This window comes from Phoenix dactylifera, chromosome 14, assembly GCF_009389715.1.
Source record: "Phoenix dactylifera cultivar Barhee BC4 chromosome 14, palm_55x_up_171113_PBpolish2nd_filt_p, whole genome shotgun sequence".
NCBI lineage: Eukaryota > Viridiplantae > Streptophyta > Magnoliopsida > Arecales > Arecaceae > Phoenix > Phoenix dactylifera.
Window position 1 is genome coordinate 4,774,183 of NC_052405.1, and position 20,197 is coordinate 4,794,379.

The 20,197-nt window shown below is 37.2% G+C and overlaps 1 protein-coding gene across 1 annotated transcript; it reads left to right on the forward strand.

Moving 5' to 3' along the window:
• Window positions 1-4,604: 4,604 nt before the first annotated feature.
• On the forward strand, window positions 4,605-7,010 carry LOC103719804 (heavy metal-associated isoprenylated plant protein 7). The gene is given in 6 exon segments (XM_008809203.4): window positions 4,605-4,724; window positions 4,812-5,088; window positions 5,189-5,400; window positions 5,522-5,609; window positions 6,107-6,328; window positions 6,331-7,010. Coding segments are annotated over 6 exon segments (1,077 nt in total). The 5' UTR covers window positions 4,605-4,715; the 3' UTR covers window positions 6,600-7,010.
• Window positions 7,011-20,197: the final 13,187 nt, after the last annotated feature.

Sequence of the window (20,197 nt, forward strand, 5' to 3'; positions counted from 1 at the left end):
CTCTGTTGGACTGTCTCTCTCTTCTCCAATTCCTTTAGCAATTATCCTCTAGTTGGAATCTCTACAAATTTCCTTAAAAAGGACAATAATTCACAACTATTAATAACTGAATGCATTTGGGTTCAATATTTAACAAAACATAGAAAAGCTGGGAAAAAAAAAAGTTATTTCGCTTTCTACTATCAACTCTAATACCGGCGAACAATTGAAAATTTTTATCTTGCATGTGCGAGCCAACCACCAATTTTGGCGAAGGAACTAAATCTAGCACCGAGGATTTGAGCCCGAATTATCCTTAAAATACTTATTAGAATAGATTTGCTGAAGAGAAGTATGTATACCAATTCACATAAACCAAAACCCTTCCATTTAGCACATCTCAATCATAATAGTTCATGGGATCATACCTACCCATCAAAACTCTCTCTTTCTTTAATGATTAACACAGATAAGTATTATATTTCTTTTAGGCCCTTCTGTGAAGCCTCTTGTATCTAAACTATATATGGAGGAGTTTTTGATATATATTTGAGGGGAAAAAAATGAAACAAACATATATATGAGTCATTATGTTAATGCTTCAGTTTCAAAACATTGTGAATATGGTCCAAAGGTATGGACAAAAGCCTAAGCAGCTAGAATGGACCTGAAGTTCATGAACCTTTCTCATGCACCCAATTTAACCCCATGTACCAAGTACATGCCCCACAATGTGGTATGTGGGGGCCCCACTCAATAATTGACATGCATGCATGCTGCTAATCTTGGTGGTCCTCCATCTGTAATGGTGCAGGAGGCCCAACAGCTTATCTGTTCCTTTCAGCTTGGGTCTCAATGTTTGTTGGTGAAGGTATTCTGCAGGTAGACAAAGAGGTCAAATTCAAAAACCTCCCATATGCCATATGATTTGGCTCAAACAACATTCTCTGTTCATGTGCAATGGCATGTGAATCAAGTAAAGTTATTTTTTTAATCTCAAACTACCATGACTGCCCATAGACATGTTATAATTGGAGTCATGGGTTGTGGTTTAAAATAATCTAATCCCAACATACTTCTGTCAGATACTTGCAGATTGTAAATCCTCCATTGACAATGTTAAGATTTAGGTCTTGGAGTCCACCAATGATCACATTATCATGCTTTAAAATGGCAAAACGAAATATACCTTCTGCTTGCACCATTTCCCACTGATCATAAAATAATCATGCAGCATTCCAATGTGCTTCTGTTGATTAAAAAATAATTAACAAGATCATTGCACTTCTTCTGTTTCGTAAAGTTTTCTAATGCAATAGCTTGAGCAAAACGAGGAGCTCCGGATTACTTCTACTGCTACTACTACTTCTTTAGACTTACAGAAACAGAATTACATGCAAACCTCAGCATTATTAACGAAGTCTGACTTACTATATTATATATCAAAGCAAATGGCAGATCGACTTGCCATCGGAGGGAAAGAATAAAAGTTATATTATATATCATATAATATATACTTGAAATAAAATTATGATAAATGAAGTATATAATCCTAGGATAATACTAGATCTGTCACAAATGGAGAAGGATGCCATTTAGGAAAACTAAGGTAGGCTAGCAGCTTTAAAAAATATATGAAAAAAGAATTAAATCTCTGCAAGGTATATTTCTCAATTTGATATTGTAATTGCTTGTTGTGTCACTATTTAATGAGGTGGTATTGGTACAATTATTTTGGCACCCTTCACATGATGATCTGTCATTTGTAATAACATCTCAAAGATTTTGGTTAATCTAGTTAGAATTGGCCATTTTACATGGTGCACTACTTAACATTGGATAAAAAGAATATAGTTACTCGTTGTCTAGATATTTTTGCTAATTAATCTTTCTGTGGATAATAATATCCAAGTACCAAACATCTTTCATCGTGAAGGCTATAAATAATAATCATCATAATGTTATAGTGAAGGTTATAATGATTGTAAGGTATGATACATCCATGATAGCAACAATTAGATGACAACTTAAAAGTAACTTTTTACAAGTTTTATGGCTATGGTAATTGCATATAAAATTGTCAAAACTATTATTGAATCACATTGTTATAGTTTCAAAATTCAAGAATATATACATTACTCGAATTTTAAAAAAAATCAAATAACGATAACCATAGTATCATTGTTCCGTTATAGTATCCTATGATGACTTCTAAGTATAACTATTATCTTCACCAGTGCAGCACAAGCTTTTTGAGTTAAATTGTTGTCTCAACATGTATGTGTTATGGATCCAAACATTTTTAATTAGCAAATTCATCTCTCTTTTGTTCAATTCTCTCTCCCTTGAAAGAAAAATAGAGATTAAAATCTGTATACTAGCCAAATTCTAGTGTAAATATTTATTCCTCATCAAACTAAACCATAGCCATCTTTAGCTTATACTATGCATAAAACATTGAAGAGACAAAATGGATTATTAAAACATAGGTGGGCTAGAATTTGAACAATATATAGTATCGGTCAATCCCAGCTAGATAATAGGACTCAATGCTAATAATTTGAGCCATTAGATGTGATCAACTATCTTTAAATTTTTTATACACAAAACATTATGTAATTTGGAGATCCTTAGAGCTTGTTTGGCATCACTGTTTTTTTTAAAAATAAAATAAAATAAAATAAAAGCCGATGCAAAAACATGTTCATGATATTAAATTTATTTTCTACATTTCAAAAGATTTTTGTTAATTTAGAAAAAAAATTGTAAGAAATTCTTACTTTCACTATTTTCTCAAATAAGAAATTTATATTTTTATTGCCACCATCAACACCACCTCTATCGTCGCCACCATCATTGCCACAATTTTTGCACTCATCTCCATCGCTGCTACCGCTGCCACAATTGTCACTATCACCTTCACAATATTTTTCTATCACTATTATCTCCACTATTGTCGCAACATCTCCACTCCCACCACCACTGCTATATTCGTGGCGACACTGCCACCACTATAGCCTTTACTACACCACCATCATCACAACCACAACTATATCATCGATACCCTTACGACCATTGCATCACAGCCACATTGCTAGCATTCTTACAACCACCATTGCCACTATCATTATTGGCTTTATTTTCTACCAGCACTATGACAAGCTCCTTAGCCACCATCATCATTTTTAATTATTTAAAAAAAATTAAAAACACCAAACATATTTATATTTTAAAAATTTTAAATAAAATATAAATAATAATTTACTTCTCAACATAAAAATCAAAGTGATGCCAAATGTTATCTTAGCATATGCATCGAATAGTCAAAAAAGTATGCATTGTTTCGTGTTATTTAAAGTATCCATTTTTAACCATTCTATACATATGGTAGTATTTCAAATCATATGATCTTTATTCTGCATGCAGATTAGAGATAGTAGGCTATATTTTATGGCTCGGAGATTAGGAATATTGACTAGTTTGATCTAGTGCATCTCATGGCATATAATAAAAAAAGAAAAATTAAAATGAACATCAAGGCATTCAGGTCATCATCAAATATTTATACGTCCTAAAATCTTAAATAGTTTCCATGCTAGACAAGTTGATTTCTATATGCTCAATTAGCACCAATTATTTCTTATTATATTTCTATCCAAAAGGTCATAACTTTTATCAATTCCTTCTCCTTCTACATGGATGAGTTCCAGTATACATTGCACTTTATTCCCTACTTCCTCAAGATCTATTTTGATAGCAGTATAGAGGAGAAACATATTTTCAATGAATTGAGTTTTGTTATCGAAAGTGCTGGTGATGCTCTAGTAACAACAAGTGGAGTTAGAATTTTTAATGTTTCAGTTCTGATAGCAGAATTACGTGCTGCATGGAAAGATTTGACTTATGCCATATTGGTATTGAGAACTTTCTAATTTTCTGGCTTTTAGGTTCACCATCTACTAAAGTAGGTTTTCTCCTATTTTATGGATGCATAATTTGGTCTTTTTCTGAGCTTTATATATTTATCAAGAATCCAATGATGATGATGCTTGGATGGCAGTTTATGTGGTTATTTATAGTAGAACTATAACTATGATGAGGGATTCCATTTCAAATTTTTCTGCTTAATTTTTAAATATTTTATTTTTTAATTTCTACCGATGTATTTATTCTCGATGCGCTTCGTCAAACGCCGCATCCAGCCCTGCGCCACAGCGTAAGACAGAATTCACCATAACGGCCCGAAAAAATAAATAGACGGACAGGATGTATTGTAGCTGAAAACCAACGGCGGATTTCCGCAAACGATAAGCACCCGATCCACGTTCCGCAGGCGCGCATAAAGTACCTACACGACTTAATAAACCCATCCCGCATATTTTCTCAATCAAACGCATCTCGTCCGTCCATGTGAGGCGGCACCGATATTTCAAGCCATTCCCATACGATGACGCCTCGCATAGACGGACAGGATGGGTTCTGATGGATAACGGAGCGTTAGATCGACATTTCGCATAGAAATTTAGATACGTACGGTGCTCGAACTCCCAAGCCCAATCACGCTCCCGTCGCACGTGACGGCTTATTTAATGCCACGTCAGGCCACTCCCCTCTTCTTCCCCACAAGAGGTGCGAGAGAGAGAGAGAGAGAGACTGACGCTTTGCATCGCATCGCTTCCATCGCCGGCGTTGCAAAAAACTTGAGCTCGGGGCTGCTGTTGGACACCGATAAAGAGATGGGGGAGGTGAAATCCGGCGCCTTTTCTTCTCGGATTTCATGTTTAGAAGGTTTTATTGATGATTTTATTGGAAATATTTGATTTTGATGGCAGGAGGAGAAGAATCCGGAGGAGGGGAAGAAGGAGGAGAAGCCGGAGGAGGGGAAGAAGGAGAAGAAGGAGGAGGCGAAGGCGGAGGAAGGGAAGGACGGCGGCGGCGGCGGAGGAGGAGGAGGAGGGGAGGTGGAGAAGAAGGAAGGCGGTGGGGAGGAAGAGAAGAAGGGGGAGGCGGCGCCACCGCCCCCGCCGCCGGAAGAGATCGTGATTCGTGTCTACATGCACTGCGAGGGCTGCGCCCGGAAGGTGAGGCGCTGCTTAAAAGGATTCGAAGGTATAAAAATCTCTTCTTTATATGTAAAAATCGCTTTTGGGGGCTAATTTGTCGGGGAAATCGACATAAAATGAGATTTCTTTTTTTGCGTTTTTGGAAGGTGTGGAGGAGGTGCAGACAGACTGCCGGATCCACAAGGTGGTGGTGAAGGGGAAGAAGGCGGCGGAGGATCCGCTGAAGGTGGTGGAAAGAGTCCAGAGGAAGACGGGCCGCAAGGTGGAGCTTCTCACTCCCCTGCCGCCACCCAAGTCGGAGAAGAAAGAAGAGGAGAAGAAGGATGAGAAGCCCAAGCCGGAGGAGAAGAAGGAGGAGGTCAGTTAGCTATTCCTCTTCTCTCTTCTCTTCTTCTTAATCCCTCTGTCTCAGTCTATTAAAGCTAGCTCTTTTTTCTTCCTAATAGTTTCTCTGAGCTCTGTTTTCTTCTCCTCTCCAGCCACCGGTGATAGCAGTGGTGCTCAAGGTTCACATGCATTGCGAGGCCTGCGCCCAGGAGATTAAGAAAAGGATCCTAAAGATGAAAGGTTATCCTAAAGAAAGCTCCCTTTCTCTTTCTGAAACACCAAAGAGAAAAAAAAAAGAAGTTCCTTTTTAAAATCAGAATCCGAGTTCCATTTTTTAATGATTTCCTGCTGGATCTGGTTCAAAATATAGCAAAAACGAGGTTTTTTAAGATTTGTACTCAGTGGATTATCCCTTGGTTTTTGCTTTTTCTAATTCCAGTTACTCTGACTCATTCTATATTTCAAATTTTAAGAAAAGCTTCAACTTTTTTTTTAATGGATTTAGACTTCAGACCTCAGACTTACAGTGCGCTTCATGCTTTACCTACCCTGTTGCTATTTTAACTTTTTTTTTAATGGATTCATGATGAATTCAGTAGATTTCTCTGGTTTTCTCTGCTCTCGCTGACTGAAACTCTTATCTCGGTTCGAGATTTCGGTCCAAAGCTCCGTTTTTTTATGTGGATAGATTCGGGTATTGGTCTAAAAATTGGATTTTGATGGGGGAAATGGAGCAGGGGTCCAGTCGGTGGAGCCGGATCTGAAGGCCACGCTGGTCACGGTGACCGGGGTGCTCGACCCGGCGAAGCTGGTGGAGTACGTCTACAAGCGGACGGGGAAGCACGCGGTGGTCGTGAAGCAGGAGCCGGTGGAGAAGAAGCCGGACGACGAGAAGAAGGCCGCCGACGGCAAGGAGGGCGGCAAGGACGAGAAGAAGGCCGACGCTGGCGGCGAGAAGGCCGAGGGGAGAAGAAAGACGAGAAGGAGGGCGGCGGAGACGGCGGAGGCGGAGAGGAGAAGGAGAAGGAGGGCAGCGGTGGAGCGGCGGAGGACGCCACGGCGGCGGTGGCTGCCGCCGGCGGCGCCGCAAAGGTGGTGGATTTGATGAAGAACGAGTTATACTACTACTATCCGAGATACGGAGTGGGATACGCGTATCCCCCGTACTCGTATCCCCCTCCTCCTCAGATCTTTAGCGATGAGAACCCCAACGCGTGTGCCGTGATGTGAAAATGGAGAAAGTTGGGGGGTTGAGAGAGAAATTTCTTTGCGGTATCTACCCCGGTAAACATATAATTAGAAATAATCATCTCTTTTTGAGGAGGCTGTCAACCTTTTATTTTTCTCGTTCTTGTCCTTCTTTTGTTCCTCTCCCCTGTGTAAGTTTCTGCTTTTTGTTTTTTTTTTTCCTTTCCTTTTGCCCCCTTTCCTTTTCTTCTTTTACCCCTTCTTTCTTTCATCTTTATCTTCTTATTTTTATGAGAAAAATCTGTTTAGCGAATTGTAGCATTTGCATGTATCCTTTCTTTTTAGCAATATGTAAGTTAAGCTGTACTTTCTCTTTGGACTGGTATTTTTGTGTAAGAAATTCTGGACTAGTTTCAAGTTTACTTGGGATTGTATGCAGAGAAGCTTCTGGAATTTAAGTAGAGAAAATGAGGGGAATAGCTACTATGTTTGGTAAGTTGCTCAGGTTATGATGGAGTTATGAGCAGGGGTTTAGATCTATCTCTGTCTCTAGTATTTTTTATTTGAGTATATTTAGTTATAGATTGGCTTCTTCTTCTTTTTTTTTGGCCTTTTTAATAATTGACTGCATGGAGCATCATTGTCATACTTTTAATATCTATTAAATACGTGTGCAGGGAGTCTTGTCATGTTCTCTTTGTTTTGGAAAAAGGTGGCCGATTGGTACATATAGCCTTTAAGAAGCTTTTCATCACTGCTATGGGAAAGCATGAGGTAGCTAAATTTAACCTTCACCTTCTGTGTTATTGGGTGAGTTGGGCGCTAGTGGTATTGAAATGCCTCTGTCAAATTTTGCTCCAACCTTGGTTTGGTTTTTGCCCTTTGGCATCTCAGTTGTGATCCATCATTGCTAGCCACTACATCCTATACTGCTACAAAGCCAAAATACTTCTCAACTTTCCTAGCCTTATTAGCCTTGTCTAAAGCCCTATGGTTTCATGGTACAATTTTTGCAGCTAAACCTCAACCTAAAGTTAATAAAAATACTTCATAGTTACTGTTATTTTAGTCATGCGACTCATTACGAGGGAACATGTTCAGCAGGACCTATGGAATATTTGCCCAGAGCTAGGTAGTATGTTGTTAAAAAAAAAAAAGCTTTACTTTTTGCATGCCCCTTTGGATGGAAAAGGTGACGGATATTCTGTCAGGGATCAATATGTAAAAAGAATAGGTGTTGATTTGAAAAGAAATACGGTTGCTTTTCGAATGGTTGTTATTCGGGATATGGAGAGACCTTGAGGAGATCCGTGGATAGCGATCGAAGTCGCTGTCTGGTTGCTTTGATAAGAGATTGGAGCGGGAGACACGACAAAAATGCTTGCATCACCCACTCAAATGAAAACATTACATTCTGGTCCCTCCCTAGCCGCAGTTTTAGCTGAAACTTTGGGCGGGTCTAAACTAGAGATTTTTTATTTTGTTCGGGATAAGAATGACATTTACATAGATCTCACGTGGCTACAGCTAAATAAATTAAAAATAAAAAAAATAAAAAAAAAAAAATCAGCAGTTTTTGTCTAAATAAGTTCATCGAAGTGTCATCGAAGTGTCGAACCATAAAGAAAGCAATCAGAAACTCTTCGAAGCTAAAGTCCCATCGACTGGGGTCTAAACTGGAGATTTTTTATTTTGTTCGGGATAAGAATGACATTTATATAGATCTCACGTGACTACAGCTAAATAAATTAAAAATAAAAAAATATAAAAAAGAAGAAATATCAGCGGTTTTCGTCTAAATAAGTTCATCGAAGTGTCATCGAAGTGTCGAACCATAAAGCAATCAGAACTCTTCGAAGCTAAAGTCCCATGGACTGGTAGTAGTAAACCGGCTTTTATGTGGTCGACCAGTCCGATGACCGGCTCCAATTTTGGCTCGTTGTGCAAGGCGTATACTTCGGTTGGTGCAAGAAAGCTATTAAATTGGTAAACACGCCAACCCCTTGTGTTTTGTTTTGTTTTGTTTTGTTTAACGAAGTGGGAGGGTAAATTAGCACAGGTTGGTACGTCATTAGTTTCTTAGAGCCTCTTGTTAGCTTTAAAAGTTAAGTATTTTAGAAAAATAATTATTTGGTTGAGTAGTTTGATTGATCCAGTGGCACACTACTATAAGATGCGACATGTGTGCATGTACAGATTATAGCTGGGTTAATTTTTAGTTAAACAAATATTATAAGTGGAACGGTCAGTGTTACGAATCACAAGCTGTGATCTTATCTACAATTAAATATGGAACGAGGTGTCTTTTATTATTTAGAATCTAACCAGATCTCACTTTATAGTTGTGACGCTTGAATGCATAAAATAGTAATTAAAACAAGTGCTCCGTCTTAGGTCAAGATGACTATATACTTAATTCATTCAAAGTAGTCTTTACTTTTACTTGTCTCCACGACTCTAATTAATTCTCTTTGACCGCTAAGAGCATTATACATGAATTGGAAGTGAATTTTAATCACTATTTTGCTGAAAGAGAATTTAATAGTGCTGATTGTTTCAGTTGGATTCGTCTGCTGTGTGCTGAGCTTGGTTGGAATTGAAGTGCACTGAGAATTGGATGAGACCGAAATGATCTGAGATTGGTTGAAACTAAGATGGAAGATGGTGTTAACCTGTAAAAAATCTGCTGCTGAAAGATTTCAAGCAGGAACCTTCGATTACTTAAGTTAGAGATCTAGAGCAAGATAGTGAAATATGTTGAGAAAAGTCTGAAATTGCTTATCTGAATCATTTCTATATAGGATGGAATTAATATCTATTACTTAGTTTTAGTGAGACGTGCTATATCTGCATGATAATAGTTTGATGGCACATTAATAGCATGGTAACAACTCTACGTGATTACCATACGACAATAATTGCACCGATCAGTGCACTTACAGCATAACTATTGATCTTTATTGCACCAAAATAAACGGCATGTCGGTATATTTTGAAGTTATTCATTTTAGCAATGTCCGAATCTATGTATTACAAATGGTCGTACTATGGGCCCCAAAGTGGGTACCAAAACTTTCCCCACACCATGAGCATTCAACGTGAAACCAGCGTCCTACTATTCTGTAACTCTACCGTATTCCCTCGACAATGCAATCCAAAAGGAGAACAGAATAGTTCACACTTTTTCATTTATTTAATCTTGTTCCCATGCTCCCTTTCCTTCCACCATTGTTAGTTGTCATACAAGTTGAATGCCGTGCAGATTCCCTTTTTGCCAATATTTCAATGGAAGTGTTTGATAATTTTTGAGACTTGCCAGGCCACTTGACCGTAGTGATAATTAATGCAACCCCCTCCATCACCAAAATTCCATTCCATGAAACTCCAATCATATAGAATATATGATATATATATATATATATTATAGAATAGATATTTTACATAATATAAATATGAATATGTTCAATAAAATTAGAAAATAAAAAGTTATGAAGTATCCGAGGAAGCTCCTCCTCCTCGGCTCATTCCATCTCTATCCATACCTCGAAGCATGGATCTTCTAAATCTATTTAATTATTATGATCGAGTTATCTTCTAATATGATCGAGCTGGTCTGTAATATTAATTGTGCAGATAAAGTCTACCTAAATGTACATGCATGCCACAATGTGTTCATGATACCAAGCCAACAAGTAATTGCAGTATGATTTGTTCATGAACTGCTTTGCAATTAATGTTTACGCATCATCAGCTACTCACCATCGTATCAGTTTGGATAAAATTTATACCATACACAGGGATCATACGGCCGGAGGTGGCGGTCGTCTCAAGACGGAGGAGCAGAGCCCATTTCCAGGCTTTGGAATCCACTTCACTTCATTCGAGGTGATGAGAAGAAAAGGAAACGAAAAAGAAAGCGGTGATGGTGGAGGTTGGTACCTGCACCACCCGCACTACTGCTACCCCCCTCCTCCCCCACCCCTATCCCCTCGTCCTTCGTGCATGGGCCTCCCCGAATCTCGAGGCGAAGTTGCGGACGCCCACGCCGCCACCGCCGTGCCCTCCTCCTCCGCCGCCGCGTCGCCGTGCCATGGGATGGCCCCCACCACCATCCCCGTATCTCCCTCCTTTATCGCCGGATCGTACGGCTCTCATCCTCTGGGGCCTATCTCTCATCATTATAATTCCACTCTGAATGCTTGATGCAGCGTTTTGTTCAACGTACCGTAAGACGCACGTAGAAGCCGTAGAAAAGAAACAGTACTAGAAACCTGTAAACTTGACAAAAAAAAAAAATATTGCATTAGATAAGTTGTGACGGAGATTTTTTTAAAAAAAAATTTTAATCTACGTCTTCGAGTCACACTGCAATCATCATATTCTCGTTGCTTTCATCAACATGGAACTTTACACGTAGGTAAACCAAAGGTGGTTTTCCATTGGAGAATCTTGGTGTGTTGGCGTTTGGTCGGGAGAATGGGTTGGGGCCTAATGGATTCGGGTTGGAGGCAAGAAAACGGGGGAGGGATGGTAGGTGTAGTGCTTGAAGGGTCCACCCGCTTTGATTTGCTCCCTTTGTTTTGGGTGTTACCTCCCGTCCATCAATGCAAACAGAGATCCAAGATTTTCTTTGCATGTTCCATTTTGGATAGCTTATCTTATCATCAATTTTGAAAAAGAATGGCTACTACTTATTTGGTATATATACCGCATATAGTATCGAGTACAACTTCTAAAATTTTCATAATAGACAGCAGCTATTTATTTTTAAGATGGATGACGTGTCAACTAATCTCGCATGTTACGGTAATTTGCCATGCAAACTATGCACCACAAAGAATCTCAATTATAGTAATAGCTTTCAAGACCATAGTTATATGTCGCGTTAGGGTTTTGAATGGTTAAAATTTTATTTGCTATTTTCATTGTTCCATTGTATGGAATAATTTTCTAAGTTCAAAATCACCCCACTGTATAGCCAATAACAGTGATCTTGTAAATGATAGGATAATGAAATAATCAAATAATATTTTTGGTATTTTATTACTATTTGTTTGAAATAATAATAATTGACTACTATTTGCACTAGCGGTCACTATTTGTTAGGTAAAATCTTATTTTCTCTTACTAGTTAATTTAGAGAATAATTGTGGTTATAAATTTTTCAGAAAAAAATCATTAGTTAATATGTTTGGATTGCACGTAATCAGATTTCTTGCTGTCTTGTAATCATAGTTTTCGATATTATTTTGTAACTAGTTCTCATGCTGATATCAACCCTCCATTTTTCATGCGACTAGATGTCAATTCTAACATGTTAGTAAGAATTCCTAACATCAAATAAACGCGACTATTTTGCCAATACTCCTTATCTCTAAAAACTAGCTAGGAGAGTATCTATCAGTCCGATAAACAAAATTATTCAGGTTAATGAACGAGATATGTATACTTCCAGTGACTTCATAAAGATAGTGGGTTTCTTTGTAGAGCATGAATCCTCTATGATGCACAGTCTATATTACAATGTCGTAGAATACTCTTAATAGCTACCATGTCATTCAATCATCAAAACTAATGGCTATCAAATAGGATGGCTTTACATGCTATACATGCATTGCTTATGATGACCAACCATCATTCAATAGTACAGAATGCGCGCAGCAAAGGATCGTTGCTTTTTTTTCTAAATATAAATATTTAAACTCTATAGGGATGATAATAAAAAGAGTTTTTTTGAATAAATACTCTCATAAATATCAAATTTTGCATAAATACCCTCTCAAATTTTGCATAAATACTTGTTTTGTTATTCTATCCATTTTTTATCTTTATTTTTGTATATATATCCACACCATCTATTGTCGTTAAAAAAATAATAGTTTCAAATTAAAATAACTAAAATATTCTTAACGGATAGATGTGCAAAAAGAAACATTTATAAGACGATCATGATGAAGAAAAAAATATTTTAAAATTAAAATAAATATAATTTTTATTAATAATATTAAAAAATATTATATTGGGAGTATTAATTTATATAAAAACAGTATTTTATGAGGTACATAAATAAATATAAATTTTACGAAGATATTTACCTAAGAAAATTTAAAATTGTAGGAGGATATTTATGAAAAAATTGTAGTGGGAGCTGAGCTACGGGCAGCTTGGGAGGGTGTGTCCTATGTGAGGCGGGTGCTTGGCGCTAGGCGGGTGCCACCTCGAGGGGGATTCTCTATAGTGATCGACTGGATTCAGGGTGCGGACAGATATGGTGATGGACATCCTCTCATTCGGGAGACCCGCAGGATGGCCCTGGAGATGGACGGACTTCGAGGCAGTACATGTGTTCCGGGAGGCGAACAGTATGGCAGACTGGGTCGCCTCTTACGTTGCACGACATTCAGGGGACTTTTGTTGGACTTCCACGGCAGGGCTCCCGCCTCCACTGTATTTTTTGCTTTCTTCTGATATGGCAAGGTGTATTCACGTTAGAGTTATATGAAATTGCCGTTTTCACAAAAAAAAAAAAAAAAAAAAAAAATTCCTAATAAAAAATACCACTACATCAAAGCTTGCATGATCCCTAGCTAGTAGCTATGATCCCTGACCACCTCTGATCAAACAGTGGGGCGACACATCAAGATCTTGCTGTGGTACACGTTTGCGTGATTGGCTACCGGCTGGCGGTATATGTTACGTCGCTAGCGGCGTGACAGATTGGGCGTCACGTGGGGAGTGTACTCTTGTCTGTGATACGTCCATCCTTGCTGACTCAGATGGGCCCACATCATTGATGGCCACAAAAATTTTCTTATTAAATTTGTCATGTGAAACAGTGGAAAATGGGAAAAGGTGGTACAAAAGTTATGACCTACCAAAAAAAATTTTTTGTGGCAGAGAAAAAAAAATGTGGGGGGCTGGAGAAAGTTGTACTTGCCACAAGAAATTCTAGCCCCAATCATGTGTATAGCGTTGTTAGCATTGGGAATTGGCCTATGTGAGCACATGGTGGCTTTGCCCCAGTGCCAGAGTAAAGGTGGTAGCTTTTGATGAAAGTATGGGCCAAATTATTAGGATAGGTGTTTATGAAGGATTGAAGCCCTTTTTTTTTTTTTGTTTGAAGGGTGGGATTGGATTAGGTTTTAAGTCATGAGATTGTGGATGAGTCTGACATTGATGCATTGCCAAATGACCCAACCAAAATGGCATGCCCCTTTCTTGAAACAAAAAGGATCTTGGTTTGTGGCTCTTGTTAAGGTCAGTGGTTACATGATTTTCATTGAAGTTCTTATTAATGCCCCACCTACTATCAGTGGGTGTGACCAATGCACAAGTTCACAAGGCATAATCACATAAATTTTCATAAGTAAATAGATGAAATATAATAACATTGGCCTTTATGTGTTAGTAATGTACCTTTTGCAATTTCATATAAAATGTTATATTAGTAGGTGATGCTTACATGCATACTCTGAGTTCTAGAAGATCTAAGGCGTAGTATCGGAAAGACAAAAATTAGTATAGAATCAGTGGCAAGCTTTAAGAAACTATTTTTCTTAATGAAAAATATGTAACATGTGCTCGCTTATCTCCTAACATGGAGCACAATTAGCTCAAAACATTATGAAGTTGCAATTGCGTATCCTAATAGCATTTATTGTAGATATAATTCAGATTATGCATGAAGTGTGGTGCACCTAATCCTAACTTCACAAAATTTTTATAATTGGTATATGTCAATCCCTAACACATAATAGGAATTGTTGAGAAAAAAAATAAAAATCTTAAAAATTTAATGACAAAATATATGCCAATGTTCCAACTTTTTATTAAGCATGACCAAGAAACATCTTCTTTTGAATAGATACATTAAAAATATGAAATATACTTCGTCTCGTTCAGAACTTTTGTTCGGACATCAACTTAATCTTCCATCATTTTTTTAAAATTTATGCTATTTATCATTCATGATATTTAAGCTCACTACAGCTCATGCAGTAGATATAATATAAAGAAATTTGTGATCCTAGATTAGCCAAAAATTAGCAATTTTTTTTTAATCTGAGCAATAGGACCTAGCTAGGCTGGTATAACCTCATGGACTGCACATTTCAAGCAGCTCACTCATAACCTGATATAGAAGTAAAATGCTCATCAGAACAACTTTGTTCCATCTAACCTTGTGGGACATATATTTACTCACATTGGTGAGGTAGATGACAAACCAATTGACCCTAGGCGTTGCTGGGCTCCATCGAGATCTCCTTGAGGACCGAGCAAACTGTGAACCTCAATATTCGAGCCACGATGGTTGGGAATATTCAGTTAAAAGGTCTCCATCCATTAAAAGGGAGGCCATTAGTTGGCCATGTAGATCTGAAGTCATGGGTCACTTCAGAAATGAATGACACATTTGATGGTGGTTAAAAAAAGCCTAAGAGACAAGTAATCTTATTCATGATGATGAGGACAAGTGGAGACTCCATGGGAGCACATGGAAAGACTTTGTATCACCTCAAGTCCAATCTCATGCAATACGAATACCTAAGTAGATTACGAGCAGCAGCCAAGAGCAAGTGTCTTGTGGCACCTCGGAATGTCAGATGAGCAGGGGAATGGAAAGCTATGGTCAAGTAGTAGTATTTTTCATAGAATACATGGGTTGGCCTCTTAGACCTCCATTTAATGAAGGTCTCCATTCATGGCTGCCTGGGCTCCTACGTAATGGTCAAATCACCATGATTCCATGGGACTGGAGGTGACTAGATGATGACTCAGGGACACGTGGAGCGTGGGGATGCAAACAGTGTCTGAAACGTGACAAGAAGCTATTGGTGCTGGGTTGGTGGGTGGTAGAACTAGTGGCAACCTTGGCCATTAGGTTTGTATTGTTATGGGGCTATTAATTAAGACAGAGAGAGAGACCAGCAAGAGCATGTGAGGTTGGCTTGCGATGCTGAGCATTGGAAACGCCTACCAAGAACATAGTCTCCTTAACTTTCTTCTAGGTTTCCTGTAGATCAGAATAATGAGTTGTTCTGTTGCACCATGCCAAACCACTATGAATAAAAGTAAAGGGAGAAGGACAAGAGGCTGGAGAAATGATTCAACGTTCAAATATGTCCTCTTGGAGGACGCGTTTCCTCCGTCTTTAAAAGAACTTTGAGAGTTACCTACCTTATAAAAAATTTTTAATGAAACTAGGAATATTGTTAAGTTATTCTTTTATGGAAAACAATCTTGTAGAACTCTATGTTTCATTATTTAGTGGAAAACCACCACCTTGCAAATATTTAAAAAACTCATAATTTTGCATTGTCTCTCTGCATCAGCGTATTCACCAAAAGACCCTCCGATATTTAAGTCAAATACAACTCTTAAGAAGCAGGAGAAAGCATGAGAGAGATGGAGAGGCAGCGCAATAGAGTCGAAAGAGAACTTTAGCGACTGTTACCAACTCAGCATTTAGGTCAGACCGATTTCCAGCAGCAACATATAGGATATCATTTTCGAAGCATTGTATCATAGATCAATCTTGTAAGTTTGTTATTTGGTGCTAATGAACATGATCATAGAGCTAGGTCTACTATAAAGTGGACAAACAACTTCCATTGTTTCTGATTATTGTGGAGTTGGACGGTTAGTACGTACCAGAACGACGATCCTAATTGTCTTTATTTATGAGTGCACCCTAGATTACTCATGTTTCATTATAAATCTCAAAATACCAAGTGTATAATTTATTGCAAAGCTGGGTATGACACATGATATGGTTTGAGATTCAATTTTCAAATATAATGTTTGTAAGGCTATTTGTTGGTTCATTTGTTAGTAATTGAACTCCAAGTTCAAAATCTCAAGTAAAAAAAAAACAGTAATTTTTTTACGAAAACATAATATTTCAGGACATCATTGTGTCACGACTTTTGTTGTTATTGCTGCCTTTTCATCATCATCATCACCAACTAAAAAAAAAAAAGTCAGCTGTGTTTCCCCAAGAAGCACTGCAAATCTGGTTTTTGCTGCAATAAATGGAGATTTGATTGATAAATTGAGGTCAAAATACTAACTCTTCCCTTGATAAAAAAAAGAAGAAAATGCAGATGTTGGTTTTTTTTGCAGGAGATGAAGTATTTTCCCTTAACAATAGGCTTGGAGACATTTCATGGTAGCTAAGATATAATAGAGAGGGATGACATTGGAATATATAAAAATGATAAGAGATGTGATGTGCAGTGTGACCTTGCTTCAATCTGAAATTTGGCCGAAGGCAACCTATGTGCCCCCTTTAGCCTACAATATATTCGGAAAGACTCAAAACAAACCAAGGTGCGCTTCTCCTTTCATAAAACCTTTTCAAGTCAATGGAAGTTGAGTGCAAAGGTATATGTCACTCTTCATATTATGCATCTTTGACATTCTTTGTCTACCGTCCTATATCTACTCTTCTCACCTTATCTCTTAGGTCCAATGCATAGTATGCTTCAAACTATAGAAATCAACTATTTATTTCAGTGCCTTGTATACCAATTATAGTTAAATAATTTTTGTTGATTTTTTACCAAGTACATGCTTTACTACCGTTATTATTGGATATAAAAGTTATAACATTTTTATAATGGGATGCAAATTTTATAATTTAACATATTCAATTTATCTTCCATATATACAAGCGGTCAATTTAGGATACTACAATGGATGCCATAGTCCAAGCTACTTTGACAATAGGATGAAGGGGTGTGATTCGATGTTGAAGGATTAATACAACTTGAAGTTCCATTGTAATTTTCTCAACAAAATTAAAAATTTCATGGTTGTTGGAAAGTCGTTCTTGAACTAGCAACTTAAATTCATGAGAAGGATAGAAGGGAATTAATGATAGAGGGGCAAAAGTCATATCCAAAGAGATGATTTGTTAAGATGTATAACACAACGTGCCATGTTATGTTTGTCTCTAGACTATGCGATGCTTCAAGCAGATCTTGAGCAGGGAGTAGATATAAGACCATGGTTAAGTGTCACAGACCAAGCATTTCATCATATATTTTGTATTCATTTTCTTATTTTGAGCACATTAAAAAGGAGGAGCCTAAAGAGCTAAAAAGCTTGTGGAATTTTCTAGAATCCAGTTGGCAAGAAAGCTAGATATTTTTAGGGTTTTATGAAAGGAGGTGGGAATGTTCTAGAGAGGGATCTAAAACGGTCCTAACAAATATATTTGCACCACTTATACATGATTCTAACCTTTCATTACACATAGTAGAGCTTATAATACTTATACATGATCCTATCCTTCACTATATATAGTAGAGCTTATAAAGAAGCTCGTACGGGTTTTCTAGTGGAATGTCATTTACCATCCTGCCACTCTCTCTCATGTGTTCGTCTTCTCTCTCTAGAAGTTTTAGCCTCTGGTGCTAGATTGGTAAGCTGACTTGGAGGCAATTTTAGGTAAGTAAAGCTTTTAAGTACAATGTTGTTGCTTGAGGAATAGCTAAGAAGGCCCGTGGCAAAGCTTGCTAACTATTAAGTAATTGTGCGGCACTTAAAAACTTTACTTACCCACAATTGCCTCTAAGTCAGCCTACCAATTGAGCACCAAATGCTAGAATTTTTGGAAAAAGAGGAGAAGAATACACAAGAGAGAGATCGATTGAGAGAGAGAGAGAGAGAGAGAGAGAGAGAAGAGAGAGAGAGAGAATGGAGCATACTATTCCACTATAGAACTCTTACAAGCTTCTTGCTTGGTGATTTAATCAATAAGACCTATACAGTCCTTTTATAGTCTCTACTATGTATAGTGAATGGTTAGGATTACATACAAGTGTGGCAAATCTAATGATTTGGATCATTTTGATTCCTCTCTGGAACACTTCCACTTTCTTTCATTAAAATCTAGAAAATATATAGCCTTCTTACCAAATTCATAGGATCTAGAGAATTTCATAAGCTGCTAGCTCTTAAGGATTTTTTTTTTTATGTTCTTAAGAGAGGAAAATGCATTCAAAATGTACTGTAAAATGTTTGGTCTGCAACATATGGCAGGCCTGGGCTGGTTATAGCCTAGTGCAATCTCAGCCTATGGAAACAGAAATTTGCTTAGATTTTGCTCTATAGTCTACAAGTTTGGCATATGCAAACTGTTTGGTTTGAAATAAACTTTCAGAATCAAAATAATATATTTTACATTGCCAATTTTCTTTTCTTAAAATATTTTCTCATATAACTAGAAAACAAGAACAACAACTTATAGTAGCAATGAAAGTGATTGGGTTCTAACTTAACCTTTTATCAAAAAAAGGAAAAGACCATAAACTAACAAAAAAAGAAGATTTGTATTGATGCATAACATCATTAATTAGCAATATATGTGTCACTCGAATAAGTCACTAATAATCCACGAATAAATTGGAACATTTAAGAAAAGCTCAAAGATTATATTTCTCAATAGGTTACTAGTAAAGACCATGAAACAAATGGAAAACTACAAAAATTTTGATAATTTATTAAAAAATGGAGAAATTTTTTATCATATTCCAAAGTGCAATCTACTTTCTGAAAAAATGTTCAAGGTGCCCTAACTAATTTAAGCTCGATGCTTCTCAAATCTTGGTCAGCTTCTAAGAGAATCCATTTTTAACCTGGCCGAACCAAATGTGGGATGGCTGATGGCTAAAGATTCTTATAAAAATTTAGAAATCTACCACTGGCTTAAATTTTTTGTTATTTGTTTCACATTAAATACATAGATAATCACATTCACATAAATTAGGGATGCACTTGTATGTTCAAACCAAACATGGATATCTGGAAAAATTAATCAACATGTACATATATAGCACACTAGTGGGTCATAGGAACTTAATTCCTCTTCAGCTGGCACTAGTGGTGCATAAATTATGGATGCTTGGTAACTTTAAAGAAAAGTAGCAAGTCGAGCACCTCGACCTGTCAACCATCTAGAAAACATATATACAAGCAAAGCATAGCAAAGCAAAGGAATGAATGTAACTAGAAAGTTAAAAGAAATGATTACAACTACAGTTATGAAATCAAAAATTATATACTTGGTTTTGGAGGCAATTGCATGACATTTACTGATTTACCAATTGTCTATGTCTAAAATATACCCGATGGGACAATGACTACTAAATTTAGTGCAAATTGAATTATCTCTATTCAAAGCCTAGAAGGTGGTTGATTTGGGTTTGGGCCTATAGAAACTCAACATGGGTTCCTTTACCTCAATTTACAACCATAAGCAGCTCCTCTACTTTTGGGCCTAGAGAAAGTTGGCAAAAGGATCCAATCATATAAATTAGCACTTTGATAATATTTTGTTTATAGAACTAGGAACCCGATGATCGATTTCATATCTATTTACAAATACTGATGAAGGTGGTGACACTACTTGGTCTGGCTCCATAGAAACTCGACAATCAATTTTCATATCTAGTAGTAACTATTGATGAAGGAAGCAATACTATCTGATCTAGGCCTGTAGTATCCGATGAACAACTTGGTATCCAACAGCAAATATCATCAATGGTTTGGGGCTTCAGGGATCCTAGGGTCAAGTTATAACCTGTTGCTAATATTGACAATGGATTGACAATGGTGGTGATATGATGAAGTCCCGT